The sequence below is a fragment of the Ambystoma mexicanum genome, chromosome 3q (assembly GCF_040938575.1).
Source record: "Ambystoma mexicanum isolate Mex_15411 chromosome 3q, UKY_AmexF1_1, whole genome shotgun sequence".
In the NCBI taxonomy this organism is placed as follows: Eukaryota; Metazoa; Chordata; class Amphibia; order Caudata; family Ambystomatidae; genus Ambystoma; species Ambystoma mexicanum.
The window spans coordinates 594664363-594689339 of record NC_090926.1 but is presented as its reverse complement, the minus strand read 5'-3'; the positions used below and the strand labels follow the sequence as shown (position 1 = coordinate 594689339).

The following is a 24977-nucleotide window of genomic DNA, read 5'->3' as shown; positions in this document are numbered from 1 at the left end:
CTAAAAAAATCAGCAGCTGGCAATACTCTACCCATTGTTTTTCTTCTTAACGGTGAAGTGCTCCTTTGTTGACAACATTAGAGGGCACACTCAAGAGTGTGCTTTCACATGCTGGACATTCCAGGGCCCGGCATCCTCTTCAGCCATTAGAGCCAAGGAGGCCCTCAAGGAACAAATATTACATACAGAAGGAACGAGCCTGAGCCAAGGAGCACGTACCACGGAGCCCCCTGCCTCAACCCTAGCTGCTACTTAATGCATGACTCGCATGTAGCTTTGCCAATTCTCATCAGTGGTGACAGGAACACCTGTTGGCCTTTGTATTTGCGTCCCAGCTTTGGGGGCCATAGAGCGCTGTCAATGCATCTCAACCCTGACCTGCTGCTTTCCCTGCAAACCATCTACTGGGACTGGCTTGGACCCAAACATAGCTCTGCCCATACACAACTGTCCAGGCCTGTAGCTTGAGGCCCCGGGGGCATTACCATAGGCGGTAATGGCCCGCCGGCTCGGCTGTTATTGCCGTCAGTATTCCGGGGTCTGCAGGCTCAGGATACTGGTTTTCCTGAATTTACAGCCCTGGAACTCTAATGGCTTACGAAACCTTTTCAAGCGGCATGTCTTTGCCGCTTGAAAAAGTTTTGTTGCAGTACGCGCTGGTTCTAGGAACACTAGACCGCACGTACTGCTTTATTAGTACGGAGCAACAGGGCGCCATTTTGGGGAAAGTTGCTCTGTACTAATGAATGGGACTAAAATAAAAAATGCCACCTTGGAAAAAGGAGAAGGGGCTACGTGTGGTCCCTTCTCCCTTTCGAAGGTTGCCTTGAAAAAAGAGTATACCCGGCACGCGAACGACGATTATGCGTCCACGAGATTACACTGTGATATGGCTCGGAAACGAGCCAATCCACGTTCAGTGTTTCCCGTGGACGTGGCGTGCCGGGTACTAATGACCCTTGCAATTCCATCACTGAGACCACACAGTCCTGAGTCCTGCCAAGGCACACTACTTTTGTGCCAGTGGTGCAATGGCCATTGGCAGACCGCTTTAGCCTGCTCCCCGAAATGATGGGTTATGTTGACTTGACCTGGCTGGACAGGACCAGACACAGACAATAAACAGTGCGCGGGGCTGCACTGTTAACAAAGGCCCAGCAATTACTAATGTAAAGCGTTTCATTGTTAGCACCTGTGTTCATATGCATGCATTTTTAAGCAATTGAAATCGGGATGGGATGTTAGTACTTGCATGCCAGGGGAGTGATTTGCAGGGCATGGGGGACAAGAGGCAGCTCATTCTCACAGCAGTCCTTAAGTGTGTGTTTCAGACACAGAGAGAGTTAACTGCTTTTAACATTCAAGCTGCACTACAATAGGCTCACTGGAATATGTAAAGAAGTTAGATGCACCCACACAAGTAGGTTCACCCCTCCACCCCTGCAGTCTCTAAAAATAGCCCCTCTCACAACATTTGATGGTTAGACCCTCCAACCCCCGCCCACCGAAATGTTTGCCTAGTTGCACACCTGTCAACAGCACCCACTCCCACCTTCTCCAGAAATAGAACCCTCGCACCTCATCTGTACTAGGAACTACACAGAGCTGGCTCAACGAATGTTCTTCTGTCCTAACCTAACGCCAACGGCCGTGCCCGGACTGGGGCCCACACACACAGCGCCTCCAATGCACCTGAGCCCTGAAGTGCAGCAGCGTCTGCATGCAGTGCTGTGGGACGTGTGGTCTGTGCGGCTGTGCTTTGATGAGAGTCTATCCCTCTTGCGTCAGAGTATCTCTCTCGCTCCATCCAGTTCTCTGTATAGACTGTGAAGAGCTGCTCGACTGGTCCAGGTGTGTCCCGGGTGCTCTCATCATGGCCCTCCCCTCGGCCGGGTTTATAACACCTCCCAAGGACTGCGAGTCCTTAGAGCTTTAGAGGAACCCGCTGCGAGGTCCGGACACCGCCGCACTCCACAGGTACGTGCGGAAGGCGACTTGGCGCCGTGACGCGGTCCCGTGCGCGTGCTGGCAACCGTGCCCCTCCGAGGCCACCCGGGGCTTGCCCACAGGGGGCCCTGAGGGGCGAGGGGGGCTTGAGGCTTTGGACGTTTTCCACTGAAGTGGAATGTTGGCCCCCGGCCACATTTTCACGCAATGAAGGGCAATTTAATGGGGTGCAGGAGGATTGTGGGACCATTCTGTGCAAGGGCGGTGCTCATCACATCAACCCAGTGGTCTCCACAGTTGATCCCCAAAACCATCATCTACGGCATTCAGGGGGTTAAGGGGTCAAAGGAGGCGCTTATCCATAGCACCGAAACAATCTTATTTTGGAATAGCGCCTAAAATGTTTATTGCAAAATAAGAGCTTGCCGCACAGACAGCGGGCAATGGGTCTCTGTGGGCGCTTTAAATCGGAGCAGTTTCCATACTCAACAAGGGGTCCAGGCAAAGACAGGGTAGAGCTTGGCCCGACACTTAAGCCCAATTGAAAGGCTCCCAGCATATACTAACTCAGAGCTCCTGGGCCTTTTCTTGGATTTATTCTCCTGGAATGGGGTTTGTGATGTGCCTGCATTTGCCGCCCATGTTCTGAAATTCTCAGAAGGACACTGGAGACGTTCAGAAGTGTACTGCTTTCTCCCTTGTACCCGCTCATCTGGGGCCGGGGTGGGCAAGTCTGCTGGTATTCAGGGCACCCCGGGGGGTGGCACGTCTCCAGGCTGGCGCCATTGCGGACCGTGATGCGCTCCCTGGCTGGATGGGGTGACTGGCTCGGAGAGCAACCCTGGTGTAGGCGCCCGGCCGGACCTTAGCGTATGTTGGGCAGAAAAACAATGAACGAGGCCGGCGTGCTTTCCGTTCCCGCCGGAGACATGCACCCGTGCGTTTCCCTTTAGGCGCCTCAGAAAGGCCTGAAGTAGAACTGCGTCATCACCCTACTATCCCAAGGCAGCCTGTCCTTGGGAGGCCTGGAAAGGGTTGCAGGACCCAGGTGGCGCCCTCTCACAGAGGGGGCAGGAGGATCTGCCTGGCCGCTTCCAAGGGGAGTGGGGGTCGTTTCCCACGCGGGGACCCCATCCATCAAGGAGGGAGATGGATGGCCCCAAAATATTTTGGACAGAAGCCACCACATAGGTGAGCTACGAACGCTCGAGAAACCTCGTTCCTGACATTTTATAAATAATCGAGTATGAGCCTTGGATTTCCTGCTAGGGAAATCTTGCAAAATCGAATATCCTCATTGATTGATCAGCCCATTCCTGGGGGCCAGTTTGTGCTTCGAATAAGGGAGGTTCCTGAACACATGGAACCCCTGATTGGTGTCAGGGCAGCCAGGCCCCAGCCCGGGGGGCCTGAGTATTTAGGCGGTGGTTGGAGAAAGCAAGAACCCCCAAGCGGTATTATTACTAGCTCAAACCCCTGGTAATGCTGAAGAGGAGTGTGGATTGGAGAGGCGGTTAATACTACCTGCAAAAAGCCGGGGCAAAAGGGGCAAATTGCCAAACAACACAGCTTTCCCAGGCCACACGAGCACGCACTACACCTGGAAGGGAATGATGTGCACTTCAAGGCACGTGGTACCCACAGCCTGGGGCACCAGTCCACTGGTGTGGGGTGAGGATGGAGTGGTATGGGGTAAGGATGAAGGGGTGAGGTTAGAGCAGTATGGCATGAGGATGGAGTAATATGGGGTGAGGATGGAGGGGTATTGGGTAAGGATGGAGGGGTAAGGATGGAGTGGTATGGGGTAAGGATAGAGTGGAATGGGATATGGCTGGAGTGGTATAGCGTGAGGCTGGAGTGGTATGGGATATGGCCGGAGTGGTATAGCGTGAGGCTGGAGTGGTATAGGGTAAGGATGGAGGTGTGTGGGGTGAGGATGGAGGGGTATGGGGTAAGGATGGAGTGGTATGGGGTAAGGATGGATTGGTATAGGGTAAGGATGGAGGGGTATGGGGTAAGGATGGAGGGGTATGGGGTAAGGATTCAGTGGTATGGGGTAAGGATAGAGTGGTATGGGATATGGCTGGAGTGGTATAGCGTGAGGCTGGAGTGGTATAGGGTAAGGATGGAGGTGTGTGGGGTGAGGATGGAGGGGTATGGGGTAAGGATGGAGTGGTATGGGGTAAGGATGGATTGGTATAGGGTAAGGATGGAGGGGTATGGGGTAAGGATTGAGTGGTATGGGGGTAAGGATAGAGTGGTATGGGATATGGCTGGATTGGTATAGCGTGAGGCTGGAGTGGTATAGGGTAAGGATGGAGGTGTGTGGGGTGAGGATGGAGGGGTATGGGGTAAGGATGGAGTGGTATGGGGTAAGGATGGAGTGGTATGGGGTAAGGATGCAGTGGTATAGGGTGAGTTTGGAGTATTATGGGGTGAGTCTGGAGCAGTATGGGGTATGGATGGAGTTGCATGGGGTGAGAATGGAGTGGCATGGGGTAAGAGTTCAATGGTATGGCTTGAGGGTGGAGTTTTATATGGTGAGGATGGAGTGGTACAGGGTGTGGGTGGAGTGGTACCGGGTGAGGATGGAGTGTTACGGGGTGAGGCTGGAGGGAGCGGTATGGGGTGAGGATGGAGCGGTGTCGGGTGAGGATGAAATGGTATGGGAGGATGGGGTGGTACGAGGTGAGGATGGGTGGTATGGGTTGAAGATGTAGTGGTATGGGGTAAGCATGGAATCTGGGAGTCCCCTATGCCACCCTGATACTCCGTGTCATTGTCATCATGGGAGGTTTCCTCATTGCTGGCTGTGAGTCACCAGTACAGTAAGCAGTGCAGTGCAGGGCAGTGCAGTGCAGGCCAGAATGTCACAATGCAGTGATGGTAGATCCGTATAGGTCCCACCCCACCCCACCCTAGAGCAACAATAGCAAATAGGCCGGGCTGTCATGATGAATGCGTGCTAGCCTCATGACCTGAGCCCTTCGTGTCCAGGGGCATTGCTGGCGAGGGTGGGCACGTGTGTATGGGCTGGTTGGGTCACATCTGGCATATGCTGGGCACTTGCCTTCCCCTAGTTCCCTTGCAGGTGATATGCAGGAATAGCAGCATGATAGTATCTGATCAGGCGCCTGTAGGGTGGCACTGATGTTTCATTGCCATGTCTCCCTTTTTCTTGCAGTGCCATTCTCCTGCCCAGAGACAGCCTCGGTGCACTGATGGTCTGCCCGGATTCCTACATTCCCATTTTTCAGTTCCTGTGCGATGAGAAGGCAGCATGGGGCATCGTCCTGGAGACTCTGGCGGCGGCCGGAATATTGGTCACGCTTATCCTCATGCTGGCCCTCCTTGGAATGATTCCTCGGGTCACCGACAGCGCCAAGCGGGCTATCATCCCCATCCAGTTCCTCTTCCTCATTGGCACTCTGGGAGTCTTCGGCCTCACTTTTGCCTTCATTGTCCGGCTGACCAATCAGACCTGCCCTACCCGCTTCTTCCTCTTTGGGGTCCTCTTCGCCCTGTGCTTCGCCTGCCTGCTGGCACACGCCTGCAAGCTCCTGCGGCTGGTCCGGGGCGGCCTAGGCATCTCTGGTTGTGTGATGTTCATCATCGTGGTCTGCCTGTGGCTGATCCAGTGCGTCATCGCCATCCTGTACGTGGTGCTCGTGATCGTCAGGGGAAACAACGTGTGTGATTCCCAAGCCACTAGTGACGTACTGGACAACTTCAACAAGGACTTTGTGATGGTGCTCATCTATGTCTACGCCCTCATGGTCCTGGCGTTCATCATCTCCCTGTTCACGCTCTGCGGGCCTTGCGCCTGGTGGAAGCGGCATGGCCACCACATCTACGTCACCATGTTCTTCTCCATCGCCATCTGGATCGTCTGGATCATCATGCTGCTCCTGGGCAACAGGAGCCTGGGCCATAGTCACGAATGGGACGATCCGGTCATGGCCATCGCCTTGGTGGCCAATGGGTGGGTCTTCCTGCTCATGTACATGATCCCAGAGTTGTGCCTCCTGACCCGCTGCGCACCCACTACCTCCAACAAGAATTGCGCACAAATCGGCCCGAACCAGCCCCGGCTACTAAGGCAGACGTACGGTGTGGAGAACCGGGTATTCGCCCCGGAGGAGGTCAACCAAGGTAGGGGAAAGGAAGTATGGGGTATGGTCTTGCCCAGCTTGAAAGTATAGTTCTATTACCCACATGGCAACAGATTGAATTGGTTTGATAATGCATGCCCAATTTCACACCATGGTACAACATAACTTTGCAGCCTGAACTGGGAGACAGAATAAAGGTCTATGCACAGGGCTAAGGGGCGTCATAGAGTTCCACACCTGTGGGTTGTGGACGCTACTGAGCTATGCATTGGGGTTGGTGTTGTGGGTGTATGTGACAAGTGTGGTGGGGTGGTATTACCCAAATTGACCTTTTACAATTGACCTTTTGCACAATTGACCTAACTATAGTGGTCCTTATTGACCTTCTGCACAATTGACCTTTATATTATTTTAGTTATTTTATATATGTAATGGGTTCGTTTTGGAATATAAATAATATAAAGGGATTGGGTGGGAGGTTGCAGGGGGTTTTGGATTGGGTGGGGGCTGCAGGTGGTTTCGCCCCGCATATATGTCCTAATTGACCTTCTAAATTAGGTAAATTCTCCCGATGTCAATTCTCCCGATGTCAATTCTCCCGTGGTCAATTCTCCCGAGGTCAATTGTGAAAAGGTCAATTGGTATACAAGTGGTGGGGCATGAACATGGTCTCCTCATTCCTATTGACTGAGTAATAACAGGTGCAAACCTCACTAAGGTCAATTGGAGAAACATGTTTTTGTCTCTAGGGCAGCCTAAGAGCACAATGCCTCACAGGAGACCTTCCTTTCAAGCAACCATAGCCTTCTGCTGGCTATGCTCCGGCCAGCCTTCCTCACTCTCCTCTTCTTCCTCCACAGGCTGTGACTCTGGGCGGAGCTCCCCCTCGTCCCCACCTCGGTTTGGTGGCACCCTGCCCATGAAGGTAAGTTTGAAGATCCCTGGGCGACCCCTCAGATTCAGAAGAAGCTGTTTGGTGGAAGGGGTGTGGCCTCAGGATTCTGCCAGTAGCAGCCACCCTCAAAGGGAGGAACAGTGTCTTTCCGTCTGTCTCGCATGTGGGTCTGTGGGGTGGTCCAAGAAGACATTCCCAAGCTGGCTTGTAGGGGATCCAGTAAGTATAGGTTATCCTGGAGGGTTGGGTAACGAGGACTCAACTACCTAAAGCTAGCACGGTAGAGTCCAGTATGTGTTAGTGGGGAAAATGGATGTGAACTTTGGACGAAATCCTGGCACTGTGGAGGGTAGAGTAGCCTTGACAGGTTTATAAGGCAGGGATGTTGAGTAGCTTGCACACAATTGGAGAAAGCTTGGGGTGGGGAGGCTGTAGCCTAGTATATGTTAGTGGGCAGGAGGGTTGGCTGGCTAGGGTCAAGACGGTGAGGCTTAGAAGGGCTAAGAGATCCTCAGTACATGTTGATGCCCGTGGGCAGCGAGGACGAGAATATGACCGAAGTAGGAGGTTGCGTGACATGCAGGTAGGTAGAAAGGCTGCAGGTACAGATGCTGAGGGTTATAGCCCACTACGCACTGTTGGGTAGAACGCTTAGATAGCTTGGACAGCAGGGCACATCTAGGAAGAGAGGTTGCACACTACTATGCTTCGGTGGGTAGAAAGGTTGGGTAGATTAGATAACACCATGACGCCACTAGGAGAGGGATTGTAGCCACATGTGTGTAAGCGAGAATAACGGGTGGGTGGGATGGCTGACACCAGGCACAATAAAGAGGTGTGGTAAAGAATGGGTCAGTGGGTAGGAACATCACGTAACGTAGACCAAACTATTACACAGGCAAGGAGAGCAGGGTGCACTATGTGAAACCTGATAGACATGTGGGGTAGCTTACAGCAAACCACAACAGTTACAAGGGAGTGAGGGCATTATTCTATCAGTTACAAGGGAGAGAGGGCAGTATAGTGTCAGATGCTGGGCAGAGGGGATCGCTATCTTGGCTGAAGCACGGCCCTGTTCCGGGAGGGGTTTCTAGCCCTGTGTATATCGGATGAAAATCTTGCCAGAGTAAGTTTGGGAAAGAGTGTCCAGTAGGTGATGGGTGACAGAAATAAGAGTAGCTTGGGTTAAATTAGATACACAAAGTAGGGGCTGGGGGCATGGCAGTCAGTTGGATGTGAGTGGGCAGGAGGGAGGAGTTTTGTATACAAAACCAATCCACAGCTTGGAGGAGAGAATGTAGCTCAGTGCGTGTAGCCAGGTAGACAGGTTGTGTTTCTTGAATGAAACCATGAAGGAAATGTGAAAGGCAGAGTGTAGACAAGTACATGTCGGTGGGCATAGGGTTTTGGTGGATTTGACTCAATTGTGACACTGTCAGCAGAGGGGGCAGCGAAAAGGGAGCCTGTTGTTTAGTACAAACCACAGGTATGTTCGATCCAACCAAGAAAGGTGTCACCCCGTGGGCATGTATGGGTTCCAAGGATGGGTAGAAGGCACTGCACTAGGGCTAGTGAGGGGGAATGTAATCCAGTGTGTGCTAGTAGGGAAACGTGTTCAGTAGCTTGGGTCAAACCCGGAAGCTGTAAGGAGAAGGGAGAATGTAGGGCAGTAACTCCTGGTGGGAAAACACGAGCCAAACCATGACAAGTTAGGGGGCAAAGGAGACAGCCAGCGCCAGGTGATGGGCACGAGGGGAGACTATCTTGGCCCAGACCATTACACAGAACAGGCAGGGCTGGGGAGCCCTCTGTAAATTGGTGGATATAAAGCTTGGATGAAAACAGGGCCAGAGAACTCTTCCCTCTCTTATTCCTCCCATATCTCCCTTACAGCTTCAGGGCCAGAGAAACTCTCCCCTCTCTTATTCCTCCCATAACTCCCTTACAGCTTCAGAGCCAGAGAAACTCTCCCCTCTCCTATTCCTCCCATATCTCCCTTACAGCTTCAGGGCCAGAGACACTCTCCCCTCCCTTATTCCTCCCATATCTCCCTTACAGCTTCAGGGCCAGAGAAACTCTCCTCTCTCTTATTCCTCCCATATCCCCCTTACAGCTTCATGGCCAGAGAAACTCAACCCTCTCTTATTCCTCCCATATCTCCTTTACAGCTTCATGGCCAGAGAAACTCTCCCTTCTCTTATTCCTCCCATAACTCTCTTACAGCTTCAGGGCCAGAGAAACTCTCCTCTCTCTTATTCCTCCCATATCCCCCTTACAGCTTCATGGCCAGAGAAACTCTCCCCTCTCTTATTCCTCCCATATCTCCTTTACAGATTCAGGGCCAGAGAAACTCTCCCCTCCCTTATTCCTCCCACATCTCCCTTACAGCTTCAGGGCCAGAGACACTCTCCTCTATCTTATTCCTCCCATATCCCCCTTACAGCTTCAGCGCCAGAGAAACTCTCCCCTCTCTTATTCCTCCCATAACTCCCTTACAGCTTCAGAGCCAGAGAAACTCTCCCCTCTCCTATTCCTCCCATATCTCCCTTAGAGCTTCAGGGCCAGAGTAACTCTCCTCTCTCTTATTCCTCCCATATCCCCCTTACAGCTTCATGGCCAGAGAAACTCTCCCCTCTCTTATTCCTCCCATATCTCCTTTACAGCTTCAGGGCCAGAGAAACTCTCCCCTCCCTTAGTCCTCCCATATCTCCTTTACAGCTTCAAGGCCAGAGAAACTCTCCTCTCTCGTATTCCTCCCATATCTCCCTTACAGCTTGTAATTGTCGCTTTCTTCGTTTAAATCTTTGTCGTGCCCATCCTTTTCTTTCTTTTCATGCTAACCTCTGCCTTCCTTTTCTTATGTCTCGACTATTGTTCTTCTCTTGTGATTGGACTCCCTGCCTCCCGTCTCATCCCAGGATGCTCTATTCTCTATATCTCCCTGTTCCTCAATCTCATCCTCACTTCTTGCTGCTTCTATTCTAACCTTTGAATCTTGTCTCTTGTTTAATTTTCTTTCCATTGTTTTTAAATGTTTCCATGGTTTTGGCCCACCTTGTCTTGCTTATTTATTTATTTATTTATTTATGTATTTGGATTTGAAGAGCGAGCAGGGGCATCGTTCTCTTATCTCTTTCGTCCCCACTCGAGCTCTGCCCTCCCAATCTACTTATCGTCTTGTTCTTGCTAAGCCCCCTTGTGCTTTCTCCCGTTTCCGTTCTTCTTCTCTCCTAGCTTGCTCCATGTCATTGGCACTCCCTCCCTCCTGTCCTTCCTTCTTCTTCCACCTGGCATACATCCTGCCCTCGTTTGAAGGCGCACCCTCTCTCCTCCTTCTCTGCTGCATGGCCTGAATGATGTTTTTGTACCGTTCCCCACTTTCTTTGTAAAGGCGCTTTGGCGAAAGTGCCGTATACATTCAATACAATGCAAATACAAACAGAAAGGAGGGGGGAGAGGGTCCAGCAGGTGATGGGGGGCAGAAAGGATAGCAGGAATGGGGCAGAGGGCAGTCTAGTGTTGATTTGCAAGCATGGATGATGCAGAGCCTGGAACAAACTGTCTCGAACCATAGAGAAAGGTTGGGTATCTTTGAGCAACCAATGAGCCAGAGGGGTGCCTGTCCCCCAGTGGCTGTGGAGTGTGGGGAAACATTGCAGATCTGGGCCAGGCCATGGTATAGTCTGGACGAGGAAGAGAAGAGCTGCAGGACTGGCAAGCGTGGGAGGAGGCGGGCACGGCAGATCACTGCGCTGCACGTTTCCTAGAATCCGAATTCATCACAAATATATGTGTGGGGTCGGGGGGAGGGGGGGTTTGGGGGTCGTGAATATAAATATAGGGGGTGGTCAGCGGATGCTGCGGGGCGTCTCCCACTACACATGTTTGCAGTCAATTAGAGTTAGAGCGGAAAAAAAACTGGACCCAATCGGATTCAACGAAATGTTTTCGATGTAAACACCGTGAACTGGAGAATTCATGATAGAGCTGGCAGGAGGAAGAGTGTAGCCTGCCGCCTACCAGGGGCAGGGCACGCCATCACGGCACCGGGAGAGGAGCCGGGCAGAACTAGGTGAATCCCGCATAGTGCACACGAGGGGTGATGTCCCGCAAGCATGGGCACAGTCTGGATGGCATGCCGGCGTAGCCCAGTAAGTGTTTGTGGATCAAGGGTTGAGTAGCTGTACCCAATCCATTATGGTTAAGGATGGTGCAGCGTGTGGGTAGCATTGCCAGGGCAGGTGGGTGGCATTGCCTGGGCAGAGGGGTGGCATTGCCTGGGCAGGTGGGTAGCATTGCAAGGGCAGGTGGGTACCATTGCCTGGGCAGGTGGACAGCATTACCAGGGCAGGTGGGTAGCATTGCCTGGGCAGGTGGCCAGCATTGCCAGGGCAGGCGGGCATCATTGCCAGGGCAGGTGGGCGCCATGCCAGGGCAGCATTGCCAGGGCAGGTGGGTAGCATTGCCAGGGCACGATGCTATTCGTAGAAGGAAGACTGTGGCCCGGGATATGTAAATGGTTGAAAAGGTTGTGTGACACATAGGAGACATTTAGGAAGGCGTGGAGTGAAGCTGGTATAGGTTGGTAGGTAAGGCCTGAGGGTAGATCCCATCAACTATGGCAAAGAATGGGTGGTTGGGCAACATGGTACGCTTTGGTGAGTTGAAATACTGAAGCGTGAGGACCAGTCAATGACAGTATGTGCTGGTGGGTAGGTCACGGTAGTTTCAATGAAATATGGCACAGAATGGGGTTCAGGGTAGATCAGTGGGCGCTGCGTGGCGAGTTGCACTTTTAAAGAGAGAAGACTAGGGTCCACAGTGGTGAACTGGCACAGTATAGCATCTCTATAGCATAGCATAGCATAGCATGGCATGGCATGATGGGTTGATAGGCAGGAAAAGAGTAAGTTGTGTGTATGCATAGTGCTTATTCCACAGTGTAAAAGTCCTCCGTTTATCAACACAGGAAAGATGAAAGATGGGTCCAGACCTGTGTTCTGCACGTTGATCACAAGCGTCTGCAGCGAGTGCTTAACTCACAGAGCTATCCGATAGGAATAAAGTTGTGTTAGCTAGTACTAAACTATTACAGCGAAGAAGGGGCGAATGTATCCCAGGGTGGCCCGGTGGGTAGAACAGCAGGCATACGGGAGAGGAGAGTGGAAACCAACGTGTGTCTTTGGGTAAAACGATTGGGTACATTTGACTAATCAGCAAAGCGTTTGGATGAGAGAATACAGCTGTGTGTGTGCCGGCAGGTGGACCTAGCGGAGACCTAGGATGAAAGGATGCGCGCTTGGAAGGGGCAGAGGGTAGCCCTCCGTCTGTTAGGGGGTAGAACGTGTATTTAATGAATGGAATTGGGTATCATTGCGAACACAGGGAGCAATACAGGAAGCAGAGGCAGTCCCCGGGTAGAGCACCTTTACAATAGGATCAAGATATCGGAGTTCATGTGCGGGTGAGGGGGCAGCGTGATGCATGATGGGTAATCAACCAGGGACCTCGACAGTTATCAGGCCTAAACATAACGAACAATAAGACCCTGGACCAAGTGCCAGGAGAACTGATAGTAGAGGGTATTGGGGTCTGCAAGGGAGGGGTGAATTGGAGCCAGTTGGAGGGAGGGGAGGGGGAACCCCTTCGCTGGTCGGGAGGTGGAGTTTAAGTCTTGAATTGAACTGTTCAATGGGAACGATGGCTTTGATGGCTAGGGGAGGGAAGTGCAAGGGATGAGGGGCGAGTACAAAGGCGGAGTGGAAGCGGGGGAGTGCGGGGTTGGAACAGCAAGTTTGAGCAGAGAGAAGGAGCATAAAGAACGAGAGGGGGGCTATTGGGAGATGCGGGCAGCAAGGGAGGGAGGGGCAAGGCCGCAGATGGCCTTCAATGAAGCAGGAATGTGAAGGGGGGGCGATACCAGCATGTAGAGGTGGGGGGAGGGTCGAGGTGGGGAATGGAGGGGTGAGTAGTGACGTTCAGGCCTTTGTTAAGGAGAGAATAGAGGGGGGGTATCACCAGAAAAGTGGAAGCAGTGGAACCCAGTGGAGGAGGAGGTGTAGAGCATGACCCCCAGAAGGAAGGGTGCAACAGGGGGTGTGGAGTTCCATGGCACAGAGGAGAAACAGTCACACAGACAGGAGGCCGCCCAGTTCAGCGCAGTGTCCTTGCAGCCAAGGCGGGAATACTGAGTATCCTGAGCACAATGGTCCATGCTTAGGAGAGCCTTAATATGCCTGCAGGTGGCGGCTGGTGCTAATACTGTATATCTTGCATGAGAAGTTTCACTCCTCTCTTGCCAAAACATGTCCTTTTACTCTCCCAACACAGGAGTTCGACCCCAGCAAAGAGTTCTCGATTCCTCGACCTCAGCATCAAGCCTGGGCACAGTACCACACGCACCACATGACCAAGACCTAGAAACACAGCTGCGGCGGCCATGAGCAGTTGGGGGGAGCAATGTGAACAAGGGACAAGGCAAACCACGGACCCACCCCGGAACGTGCAAGCAGTGAACCCCAATGACTCTGTATCAACAACGTCTGCTTCCCCCTTAGGACAGATCGCGGTACCTGTTTGCCGCCATATTTATTTTTCTACAACAGTCTTTGGCGCCAAACCAGCGCTGCAGCTCCTAAAGGGCGTTTCCTTTTCCCTCTGCGGGTTAATGTTAATGTTAATGGACATTTGTACCACGCACTATCGTGCAGCCTGACTACCGCGTCCACACAGTCGTTATTGGTTATATAATGCCCGTGCCTGTGACGTATATAGCTGAGAGGCTTCCTGTGGCGGGGAGCGACAGCCGGGCCTCTGGCTCGGCATGTGTAAAGTTAGGCGCAAGAAGGAGATTGTGTGCTCATCCACCCCCCCTACACCTCCTACACCATCACGCGATTGGACGTTGGTAAAGGTGCCCTCTTACCAATTGTGCAGCCTCCCATTCGCCAGTGTTAATAGCTACTATCCACACAGCATCAATGTCTCCCCTGCCCCGCCCCAATTACCTCACTAGTCTTCTCAAAAGCACTGTGAAAAGCAATAACAGTAGGGAGCTCAGCAGGCCCCCAGGGGGACTCTATATCTAGAAAGCCGATAGAGCCGGGACAGAGTCAGTCACATGCCGGTCTCATCAGGGCCATCTTAAGCACTTTTGGGGCCCGGGGCATGGACACCCTTGGGACCCCCAACACCGAATCAAAGGGATTGAGGGATCCGAATATCTGGTTGCACACCCCTCTCGTCGCGATCCCCACCCATACATAGCTTGATATGCTGGCTCGCATCGATCAAAATAAGCATGGCTACTCCCTTTCAGTCCCTTTATCCCATTCATTCTTGCTGTAATAAGATGATAAACAAGTAGCATTTCACGGGCAACATTAGCAGTCCACGACAAGGGCACTTGTTTTCTAGTATAGGTACAGGCTACGTTTCATCAATATCAGCCACCAGGAAGGTACATCGGTCATAGTATAATACTGGACAGAGATCGTATGAAAAAGGTGCACATAACCCAGAATAGACAGAGGACCCAGATTGTCTGCCTCAAAGAAAGCAAAAGTGCTCAAGCATGGACACAGGAGACTGATTGGAAGCACGGAGAAAACTACATATACCATAGAATAGAGAGTGGGTGAGGATTGGAAACTCCAGGAATGTGTCCATATCCAGAAAGGCTGACATGGTTTTCAAGTAGTGTTTCCATTAGAGAGCAAAGCAAGGCAAGTGGTTGTGGTTGTGGAGTGCAATATATAAATGCTCACTATTATTATAGACTAAGAAAGACTTTAGCCAGTCAAAACATGGGTGAGCCTTTTTTGAAGATCATACCCTGAGAATGAAATCACTCTGGGGTGACACTTTTGAAAGTTTTAGGGACTAGTAATTTTGACAGGTTAGGCAATACGAGATTAAATAGGATTGGGATCACACATGGGTTAAGAAGTGATGCTGGAATTTGCACCCATTGTGCAATTTCTGCACTTTACAACTTTATTTTGCAGTTAGTTTCCAGTTCTTATCATAAAAAAGAATCACACATTATAGAACTGACTTGGAATGTACACAAATCACTTAACACAAAATGACAATTTTTAAAAACAAATGTTATAGCAACATATTAGGCAAAATGGGGCTACTTCTAGCTTCGCTGTCTCCATCATCAAGGAAAGTATACAAGTACGAGCATACTAACTGATGTGATCTTAAATGATTGCATCTGGTATTCTCTTTTGTATTTTAAAGCTCTTTAAAAATGCCCAAAACAAAGGCTTGTGAAATTGTTATTTATAAAAGTGCAGATAAACCTTTGAATTGTATAAAAAAGGAAACTGTTTTGTGTCAAATGAGCAGACCTTAAAATCTGCTTGCCGGAGGCCTGCGATATCTGGTCTACTTTCTTCTGTCTAGAACCCCTTCCAATTAAATGTCATATATAAAAAATACATAAAAAGAAAGATCAGGTAATGTGTTAAACAATGCCACCAGCATGTGAGAAGGTAAACCTTTCCACAGAACACAGCGCAGTATGGTCAGTGATATAATATGATTTGTCCAGGATCACTGTATCGTGTGCTGGCAAAGCCAGAATATGAGAAGGAACGCCTTGGTTGCACAGTCCTGAGTTTGATTGGCTAATCGCATCACCAGGCTAACACTTTATGCTCATCATTAGTGGTAGCTGCTTCGCTTTTGCAACCACCCATCTGAAGAAACCAATTTCTAGACCGTCACCTTACTGGTGCTATGTTTGTTTTTATAGAAACCGCTATCTGGTGCTGGTACATTGCTGATAATAGCAGCTGATGTGCGAAAAAACAAAGTAGATATACATGCAGGTTATCAACCTCAGACATACGAATGTCTGGATTTGCTTGCTGGAACTTGGTTTTGTAATCTTGCATATGCACACAGATCTCTGCAATGCTTAACACACTGAGCTATATTCTGAACCACCCCAGCAATCGAGTGTATCATTATGCATTGCAACTTAAGCTATTGCACCTGATCACCATGATCCCCACAGAAAGGTCAGAATGCTACACGAGTTGTGCCGCAGTGAATGCACAAACTATGTATACCACAGTGCACACAGAAGCATTACAGGATGCATTAATCAGAGCAGAATGTAACTGTCAACACCAGACAGGCAATAGGTTTGGCCGCAGCAGCATGCCATAAAATAACCTGATGTGTGCCCTTATGTTTGGTGAACAATGGAAACTGACATTTTTAGATCAGGCAGCCTTGAGGGGCCCCCCTTCAAGGTGGGGGCCCGGGGCAAGTGCCCCTGTTGCCCTCCCATAAAGACGTCACTGAGTCTCATCCCTCCCGAAGCGGCAAGAGTCGGCACAGAGTAAGCCGCATGGCAGGCCGGTGCCATTATGAGACCAGCAGGGCTGGGGTAAAGGCTACTCGCAGTCAGGCCAGTACTCCTAAGATACAGCCGGACACTTGTCAGTCTGAGGCCCGTGGAAGGCGAGTAGGACTCTGGAGAAGTTCGCCTCATCGGGCTCCTTGGGCGGAGGTACAGCCAGTCAGAGGAGACACAGTGAAGCATCTGAAAGGCTGATCAAACTGGGGAGGAGTCTGTCATGTGCCAGACCAAAACCTTAGGAAGGTCGGTACTGCTGGGGCAGAGTCAGCCACAGTGTCATATAAGGCGATGCTGCCTGAATGCCTGAATGCGAAAGGGCTAGGGCAAGGGCACAGATCTGGCTAGTTCGTGGGGTGCTGCCCTGTGGGGTCCCACTCATCTCTCAGGTCCCCAATATATATATATATATTTATTGTATATGGTTTTATTAAACCTTTACAAAAGAATTTACACTGATACAGAGTAAAATGACCAGCGGAGCAGAAAAAATAACCACACAGCAACCATATCATAAAACAGTTCCTTGGAAAAGTGAGTAACCAAAAAAGTCACATCCTTAGAATCTTTTAAAGGGGTAGACATTTTTTTCTACCTGTATTAATAATAAAAGAAAAAGGAAAAATAAAACAGAAGAAACATGCAATACAGCAGGTGACAAAAGGTGACAAGAGTATTTTTTTTTATATCCCCACAATTATCTGGGCAATCCAAATGAAGATTGAAGATGAATGTGGACAGCGCCAGTCCCTCTGGCGTATCTTGTATACATAGACAGCGTTGCCACACGAGATCAGTAGATTGGCCCGAGTATAGACCCTTCAGTAGGCTTCAGCAAGAGTCTCTTAGGGTATTAAGTTGAGTACAGTGTAAAATAAGATGTTTAGCCATCCCCTATATATAGGCATGTCTGTCTGTGCAGGGCATATGGACCCGCAACAGGCTGACCGGAAGGAGCTCCATTCTAGACACGCTCAGAGGATCACGGGCCCAGGGGAACCGACCCCGGAAGGAATCATGAGGCAGTACAGACTTGACTAGATCCGGGTGCCAGGTGCCCCCATGTTCACATGGTTCATATGTTCGAGTCCTGGGCATTGCTTTTCCAAACCCTTGCACCCTGTTGCTCTTGCGCGCATCATTCAAGCGAAGGGAACCAAAACTACAACTCCCCGAATGCAACAGACTGTGGAATAGAATCCCGGGACTGGCACTGAGTGTCCCTACGGGCATGGAGGCCTCTGTAGCCCTGCCGACTGGCATCTCGCGTACAGACCAGAGCAGGGCACACAGAGAGTTAGAAAGGGAAACGTGGCACCCGCAGGTGTTTGTCTCTACAAGCAATGAGTATCTTGGAGCAATGGCACTTAATTAGGCAGATATGACGAAAAGTTGTGGGAGACTCAAGAGAGCCTGCTGAGTGGTTGGGGATATTGCTGGGTGACACAGTTAATTAATGAGATAAGGGGGTGGGCACCAGAATCTTATGAGAGGCTGGGGGCGCAGGAGGGTATGTTGGTGGGTCTGGGTGTCTTGTCAGGGCCTACTCAGGCGTGGGGGAACAGGTAGGTTCGGGACCCATGATGGTCTGTGAAGGGGCTTGACCTCCTAAAACAAGGGAGAAAAGACAAAGGAATCACACCCCCATTTCCCGCTCAAAGTTCCCCCTGGCTGGGCACCACCCACCACTGTGCACCTCTAAATGCACTGCAATCTGTCTGCCTTTTAACTATATTGCATGTATATGTGTGTTTGCATTATGTGTACATGTGTGCAGGCCGCATGTGGGCCGCGCTGGAACTTATTTACTGAAGACGCTACATTAAAGATGTGACTGAAAGCGCACGCGCCTGAAGCGTTCATTCATTATTCCTCTGGCCAGTCAGGGCAGATAGACACCAGGACAGAGCCATTGGGCGCTGGTGTGATGGGGCGGGGGGGGGGGGCTGAGGGGACTATTAGCAGGGACATGTGTCCCTTTAGAAATGTGAATAGGAGGGAGTGATCCGAAGTGAGAAGGTTGCATACTGCTGCCTGCTTTATGACATAATGACTATGGCTTTAACACCCAAGGGGATTTGTTAGGCTCACATTAATCTGCATGATGCTTTTGTGACTTTGTATGCAGGATGGGGAGAATACAAGTAAAGCCATACTGTTATTGCCCAACATATTTCTATAACAATGTATATAGTGTATAGTTAGTTTACTATGAAAGACTAGTTTATTATGTAATTTGATTTGCTTCGAAGGCACTGCTATAAATGAAGTATTATTTAAGCACATGAAATGCAAAGCAATACCTTAATAAATATCTATATCAGCTAAACCTGGGAAGCTGTGCTCAGTTGCTTAAATTGTCCACATCCCGGTTTCACCATTTAACCAAAGTGTGTGATCCTGGGCAAACCATGTAATCGGACTGCGTCTCTTCTGCAGCTCTGTAAGTGATTCACTTCATAGCTTATGTTAATATATCATGTTGTTATTTTCAAAAAAGCCTAATGACTATAGAGTTGCTCCATATATAATAATAGTTCAATGTAGTTATTTTGCACCACATCGTTATTTGCCGCTTGGCTTACTTATATCAACTTATTCTAAAGTCACCACCATGGTGCCTCCACGTATCAAAGACTGATGATGCTCCTTGCAATGTCCTTTTCTGTGAAGTAATTTCTGTTGGTGCAATCCACATGCAAACTAGGAGGTTTCATGTATTTTGCGCCAGAGCGCCTAGACAGAGGTCTAATAGATGAGTTTCCTGCATCTGTAATGATTCTGCAGTTTTATTTTTTTGTTATGTGTTAAAATGCCATCTGCCACTCATGTTACCAAAAAAGTAGATTGGGGCAGGAGTGGACTGTTTGGGGGCACGAATGAGACCATATGGAATTGGACGCACTGCATTTGGTGGGAAAAGTAGCATGACTTTTTTCGTGTCCCACCTCACCCACTCTTGCAATGCTGGATGCTCCTCTAGGTCCCTCCCTGTATGAGCCTAATCCCACCTTCAAACTGCTCCGTAGAGCTGTAGAGGAGGACAATCAGTGAAGTTGTGCATTGGAGGATGAGAAGTGGCTCGAGGGGTGGGGGGCGGGCAGCGGCAGTGAGTCAGAGGTTAGGGAGTGCCGCGAGAGTAGGACTAGGAGAGAGTGGTCCTAGGCATGTAGAGATTTCCCTCTTCCCCAGACATCTGCAGATAGCAAGCCCTGGTTACTTTGACCTGCAGCAAGCCATAGTTAATGAGCGGAAGGCCACAGACAGCTTCACTCGTTTGGGCCATTAGGCGGTGTTAAAGCACCCGCTATAAGCTCAAACTATTGCATTAGAGTACAGCCAGGGAGAAATGGCATATGAGGAGGTATACTAAGCGTGTTGGTGTTGTTTGGTTAATTACCCACCCATTAACTGCCAATTGCCATGTTAATCCCTATGGTCATTCCCACCCTTTGCCACCCCCTCTCCACTCAAAACACATCCGCCTAAGATCTTGTTGAGCTAGGTTTATCAAGACCTATGATCAAACTTTAAGCTTTCTTCTGAGAGTTGATGACTTAATTGGAACTAGACACGTGCTACTGGTGTAATAAAATTTCTTAGCCAGTTCTGCCTTCAGCCACTCAATTCATAAGCAATATACATATCATTACACAAAGTCCTATTAAAAACCAGCATTGGCAAATCCAACAATTTTGGATTGTGTGTAAGTATTGGGCATTTGCCAGGCACTGCTATTAGATACCCAGTTACTCGCACCATTTTGCAGCTGATAACCATCCCTCTATATTACCACTACTTGAAGAAGGATCAGGGGCCGGGAGTTGGGCCACAGTGATGACCGCACACTTACAAATAGTACAAAATACTGTGATATTCAGCAACGTATAATTATAATATCAGAAAAACAGGATCATGTAAGATGACAACAAATAATAAGTACAATTGTTAATAAATGGTGGAAAACATGATTTAATCCGTGAACAGGCAGACAATCACTAATGCATTTTGGACCCCAATTGGTCCTTTGTCAGGGCATAGTCTGTGTGACAAAACAAGAAAAAAGAAAGAAAATAAAATAAATAGGAATGTTCTGTGATGAAATATATGGTGTGCAAGACAAAAAGTTAAAAAAAACCTCCCTGGCCTGTGACATAAAGGAAAAACCCACCAAACAACGCTGGACCACCCTGTGATTTAGAACATCGAAGAAGAGAAAGGACTCAAAAGGAAACTACAAAGAAGGCCCTGTGTAAGGTAGCCAAAAACGGTGATCACCAGAAGTTGAAAGAGATCAAAATAATGTAAAAGCATACCTGTCCAAAAATGAGAAATGTAAGAATACTGCTACGGTCATAGTCAAGGCTTGATGAATCCAGAAGCAGGGCATTTACTAAGAACATAGCTATATCTGTATTAGTATACACTGTGGAAACTTCATGTGGCTATTTGAGCTATTTGTCTTTCTGGAATTCTATACAATAATTGCTAGACTCATTAAAGGGTTATTTCAGACACACTTCAGGGGATGAGTCACTGATTTAGTCTGTTCTTAAACACCTCAAATTCACAATACAGACAAAATCCTCCAAAAAGCATTTGGAGTAGAGTAAGCATCCATTTCTATGTATTTTGCTTTTCGCAAGTTGCAGTTATAGCCTGTTTTTGTCTGCCGATAAATAAGGTGATCCATTCCTGTATGAAATATATATCACGTTACAGTAATATTGTAACCATATTTTTCATAGTGTACTTAGAAACAATGTTATGCAATGCCACTTCCTGTTTTGTCAAGGGGTAAACGGTTGTGTTCCATCACTTCCCGTGATGTCATTAGATATCAAGATTCATGTGATGTCACTTCCGCTACCTCTGGCATTTTGGTGAAATGACATCCCTGTTTGTGGGGCTTACCTGTGCACTGTGCTTGCAGCCACGTAGCAGATCTCAGCTGTGTCCCGGAGCTGTAAACTGAACAATATCACCCAAGTTCTTCTTCTCTTCTTCTTTTTGCGATGACTCCTCAATGGCCGGAGCCGGTGATTTCCATCTGGAGAGATGATGTTTGCTTGCTGTTAGTTATGCTTGTCAGCTGCTCACCTCTGCTAAAGCTCCTCCCACCTCCCAGTCTCCCTAACATACTGAAGGAAAAACCTGCACTGCTTATCCTCTGACCCTGTTTTGAGGTGAAAGAAGTCAGATATTCTCCTCACTGACACCTCAATGCTACTCATCCTGGCTATTAGCAATTCACTCTGAAGTCTGAGCTTTTCGCACCCCATCATATAGTAATCCAACATTTCTGGGCTTCTGTACGCCTCACAATTCACAGAAGTGGTTCTACCCTTCTTAAACTGCCTTCCTTTCAAACCTGCATGGCCCACTCTTAGCCGATTCAAGATAGTTTCCTCTCTGCGTGCCAACTCTGCATTCCCCTACATCTCCTAGACTGAACCTTCCTTTGTACCGTGTACAAGTGCCTCCCCTTCCTGCTCGTATCCCATCTGCTTTGCCATTCCCCATTAACTCTGCCTTTCACTGCCAACCGAGCCTCAGACACACTTAAGGGGATCTCTGTATCAACTACCTCCCTAGTTGTGGCCTCATACTCAGCCCTGTCCACCAACATGTTTCCCAAAATCCCACAATGACTGGGGATCCATGCCATCTCAACCCCCATCCATCCCACAGAGCATTTATGCAGCCGCTGTCTAACATGCAACACTATATCTTTTCTATCACCATTCCCTTCCCCCCCAAATACCACTACTTTGCCAGCCGTTTCTCCATAGCTCTAGCCACGGCCATATTCACTGCCCTCAATTCTGCTGTGCATAGGGAGACATTATCTGATAGCCTCGCCATCTTAAACTCCTCTTCCTCTTTAAAAAAGTAGGTCATACCTACTTTGTGCCTGTCATGGTCCCTGGATCCATCAGTATACACGTGTGCACCTACTTTACCACCCCCCACATACCCAAGCACCAATTTTTTGATTTCCCCTCTAGCACCCTTCTTTTTCATCACTACCTTCACCAATTCTAAACAGATCTTCAGTTTGTGCAACATCCATATGGGAAACATCACTCTGTTGCCATTCTCCACAGCGCCTCCACCCCCAGACGCTTCACTAATCTATCAGCATGAAACCCAAAGGTCTCCTACTCTTCTCTCTCAGCTTTCGCCTTTGTACACATGCATCCAGTTAACCCCCCGGCACTTTTTTACTGGGTGCCATTCACCAAAGGAGTGGCATTTCAATCAATATTTAACACACAATTCCACCCTCCTCAGATCCAAGGGCAACACCCCTGACAACACTTGCGCATCTTCAGTAAGTGACAACCTTACCGTGCCTGTCACAATTCTCAATGCCTTTGCCCGGACGCTCTCCCGCTGCAGTTGAACCCCCGTACTCCAACACACTCCTAGCCATTCCTTTATACAGCAGTCCCATGCTCTTTTTGACACCCCCCCACTCCTGCCCTTGACACAGACCCATAGCAGATTTAGGTGCCCTTTACATTTCGCTACCGTCCTGTCCACCTGTGTGTTCCAATGCAAATGCCCCTTCAGAGACACTCCCAGGCACCTAAATTCCATCACTTGTTCCAAAACAATCCCACGCAGTCTAAGGTCCAGGTTTACTCCTGTTCTACGTCTATGAAACGGCATACAAACTGATTTGGAGCTGGACATCATAAAACCCCATTTTGTGCACCATCCTTGCATGACATTCAATGTCATTTGCAACTGCTCCTGAATGCTACCACCTTGCTTGTTTCTTACCCATAGCACCCCATCATCTGCATAGAACCCTGACTTTACATCTACACTCCTGGACCTTTCCTATGAGACCATCCACCGCTATAACGCTGTCCTGAGGAGTTCCATCCTCCATCAGATATTCCTGGGATAACATATCCCTAACTTTCACACAAAACACTCTATTTTCCCAAAGATTCTCAGCTCGGGAAAATAATTTGTCTTGAAAACTTTTCTCCTGCCATGCGTAGAGCAGCCCTCCTTGCCACACCTCATCATGAGCCTTCTCCATGTCTAAGAAGATGGCGCCCACCATTTCTCCAAAGCTCAAGGCCTCTTCCATGTCCGACGTCAGAACAAACACAGCATCCATAACTGACCTATGTTTCCGAAACCCATGCTGGAAAAAACTCAGTTTACCTTCTGACTCCAGAAAGTATGCCAGTCTTTCACATACCATTTTCACCATTACTTTACATAGGACAGACGTTGGACCTCTGGGTCGATAAGACCCACAGGAATCGGCTGGTATCTCCTGGTTCAAAATGGGGAGGATGATAGCCTTCTTCCACCCAAACAACTCCGTCCCACTTGATCACACCATATTATACAGTCTCAATACTACCTCCAAGCAGTTATGCAGTAACTTCTGCAGGAAGACCTATCGCACACCATCCTCTCCTGGGCTAGAGTCCCATATCCCATGTAGACCGAACGCATGGCATGCTTGGCTAATGACGCCGATAATGAGTCTGGGCAACGTAATGACGTCATTGTTGCAATGCGCAATGAGTTATACATAAACAAAGAATTGGACAATTCGATTCGAAAAAATCACGGAATGGTAGTAACAAATTGGATTCTGGAGGATTGGGTGGGAGAGGTGGAGACACAGGAGGGGAGGGAGGGAGTGAGGGTTTGGAGAAGGGCGAAAGAACCAAAGAGGAACAGAAAGGAATTCAGGATCAAAGATAAAACAACAAACTCCAATGTCTGTAGAAAAAAGAAGTTATTGCCACTACAGTCGTTCCTGGCAAATGCCATTTCGATGCCTTCCATTGCCAATGCTTGTTTATCTATAGGGAGACAGGACATTGTAGTGTGATGGAAAGCCCCTTCCTCGGATGCTATTGGACAGGCCGAGACACTCCCCTAGCCAGCAAAGGCCAGTGCTGTGTTAGAGACAGTCAAAATCTACGTTGACACGTCTGTGGAGTTTGCATATTTATGGTCCTGTGCTCTTCACAATGTGATGAGAAATCGATGGCGGCTTATGGGGTAGGCCCTAAGTACTTGTGCTGGGTACTTGTGAGAAGGCCAGACAAAAAATGGCAGGTTTTTTAGGAAGAGGTTAATAAGAAAGGCGGGTGCATTTCAAGCATTCATTTTGCTGCACCCGCCTCTCCTTTTGTTTCTTAATATGATTGTTGGGGAGAAGCTGGACCCCCGCCAGGGCAGTGGGGGCCAGCAGCCATACCCTCACCATCTATGGGAGACCCCAACACCTCCCATATGGCCCCCAGAAATGCAACAGAGTCCCAAGCAGGCAGCAGCATGTGTCAAACTGCGTTTATTTCGGGGCAGCAAAAAAAGAAAATAAACACGCAGAGCATCGTGCACATTGAGAGTTCAGGCGCCGTCTCCCCCGGGGCTGGCTTGCAAGCCAGCTTTATGATCACACTGCAGGCTGACCTCACAGAATTGGATCAGTTCCCAGAAACCTAACTCCTCCTGCTATTGGCTGCTAAGTGATAGGTTACCTATGTAGCCCTTATAGAGAGCCTGATAATTGGATATTAGCCTTTTGCGTCAGTGGGTTGGTTTAGCTGTGCCAGCCCCCATTACCTAATTCTAACTTGTTGCAATATGACCTTGTTCCCAT

The 24977-nt window shown here is 49.2% G+C and overlaps 1 protein-coding gene across 1 annotated transcript; it reads left to right on the top strand.

Moving 5' to 3' along the window:
* The first annotated feature begins 1858 nt into the window (after positions 1 to 1858).
* Positions 1859 to 18659, top strand: LOC138582795 (retinoic acid-induced protein 3-like). The gene is made up of 4 exons (XM_069654449.1): positions 1859 to 1977; positions 5132 to 6099; positions 6920 to 6984; positions 13285 to 18659. The coding sequence occupies exons 2-4, from the start codon at positions 5169 to 5171 to the stop codon at positions 13372 to 13374; spliced, it is 1086 nt and encodes a 361-aa protein (XP_069510550.1). The 5' UTR covers positions 1859 to 1977; positions 5132 to 5168; the 3' UTR covers positions 13375 to 18659.
* The last annotated feature ends 6318 nt before the right edge of the window (positions 18660 to 24977 follow it).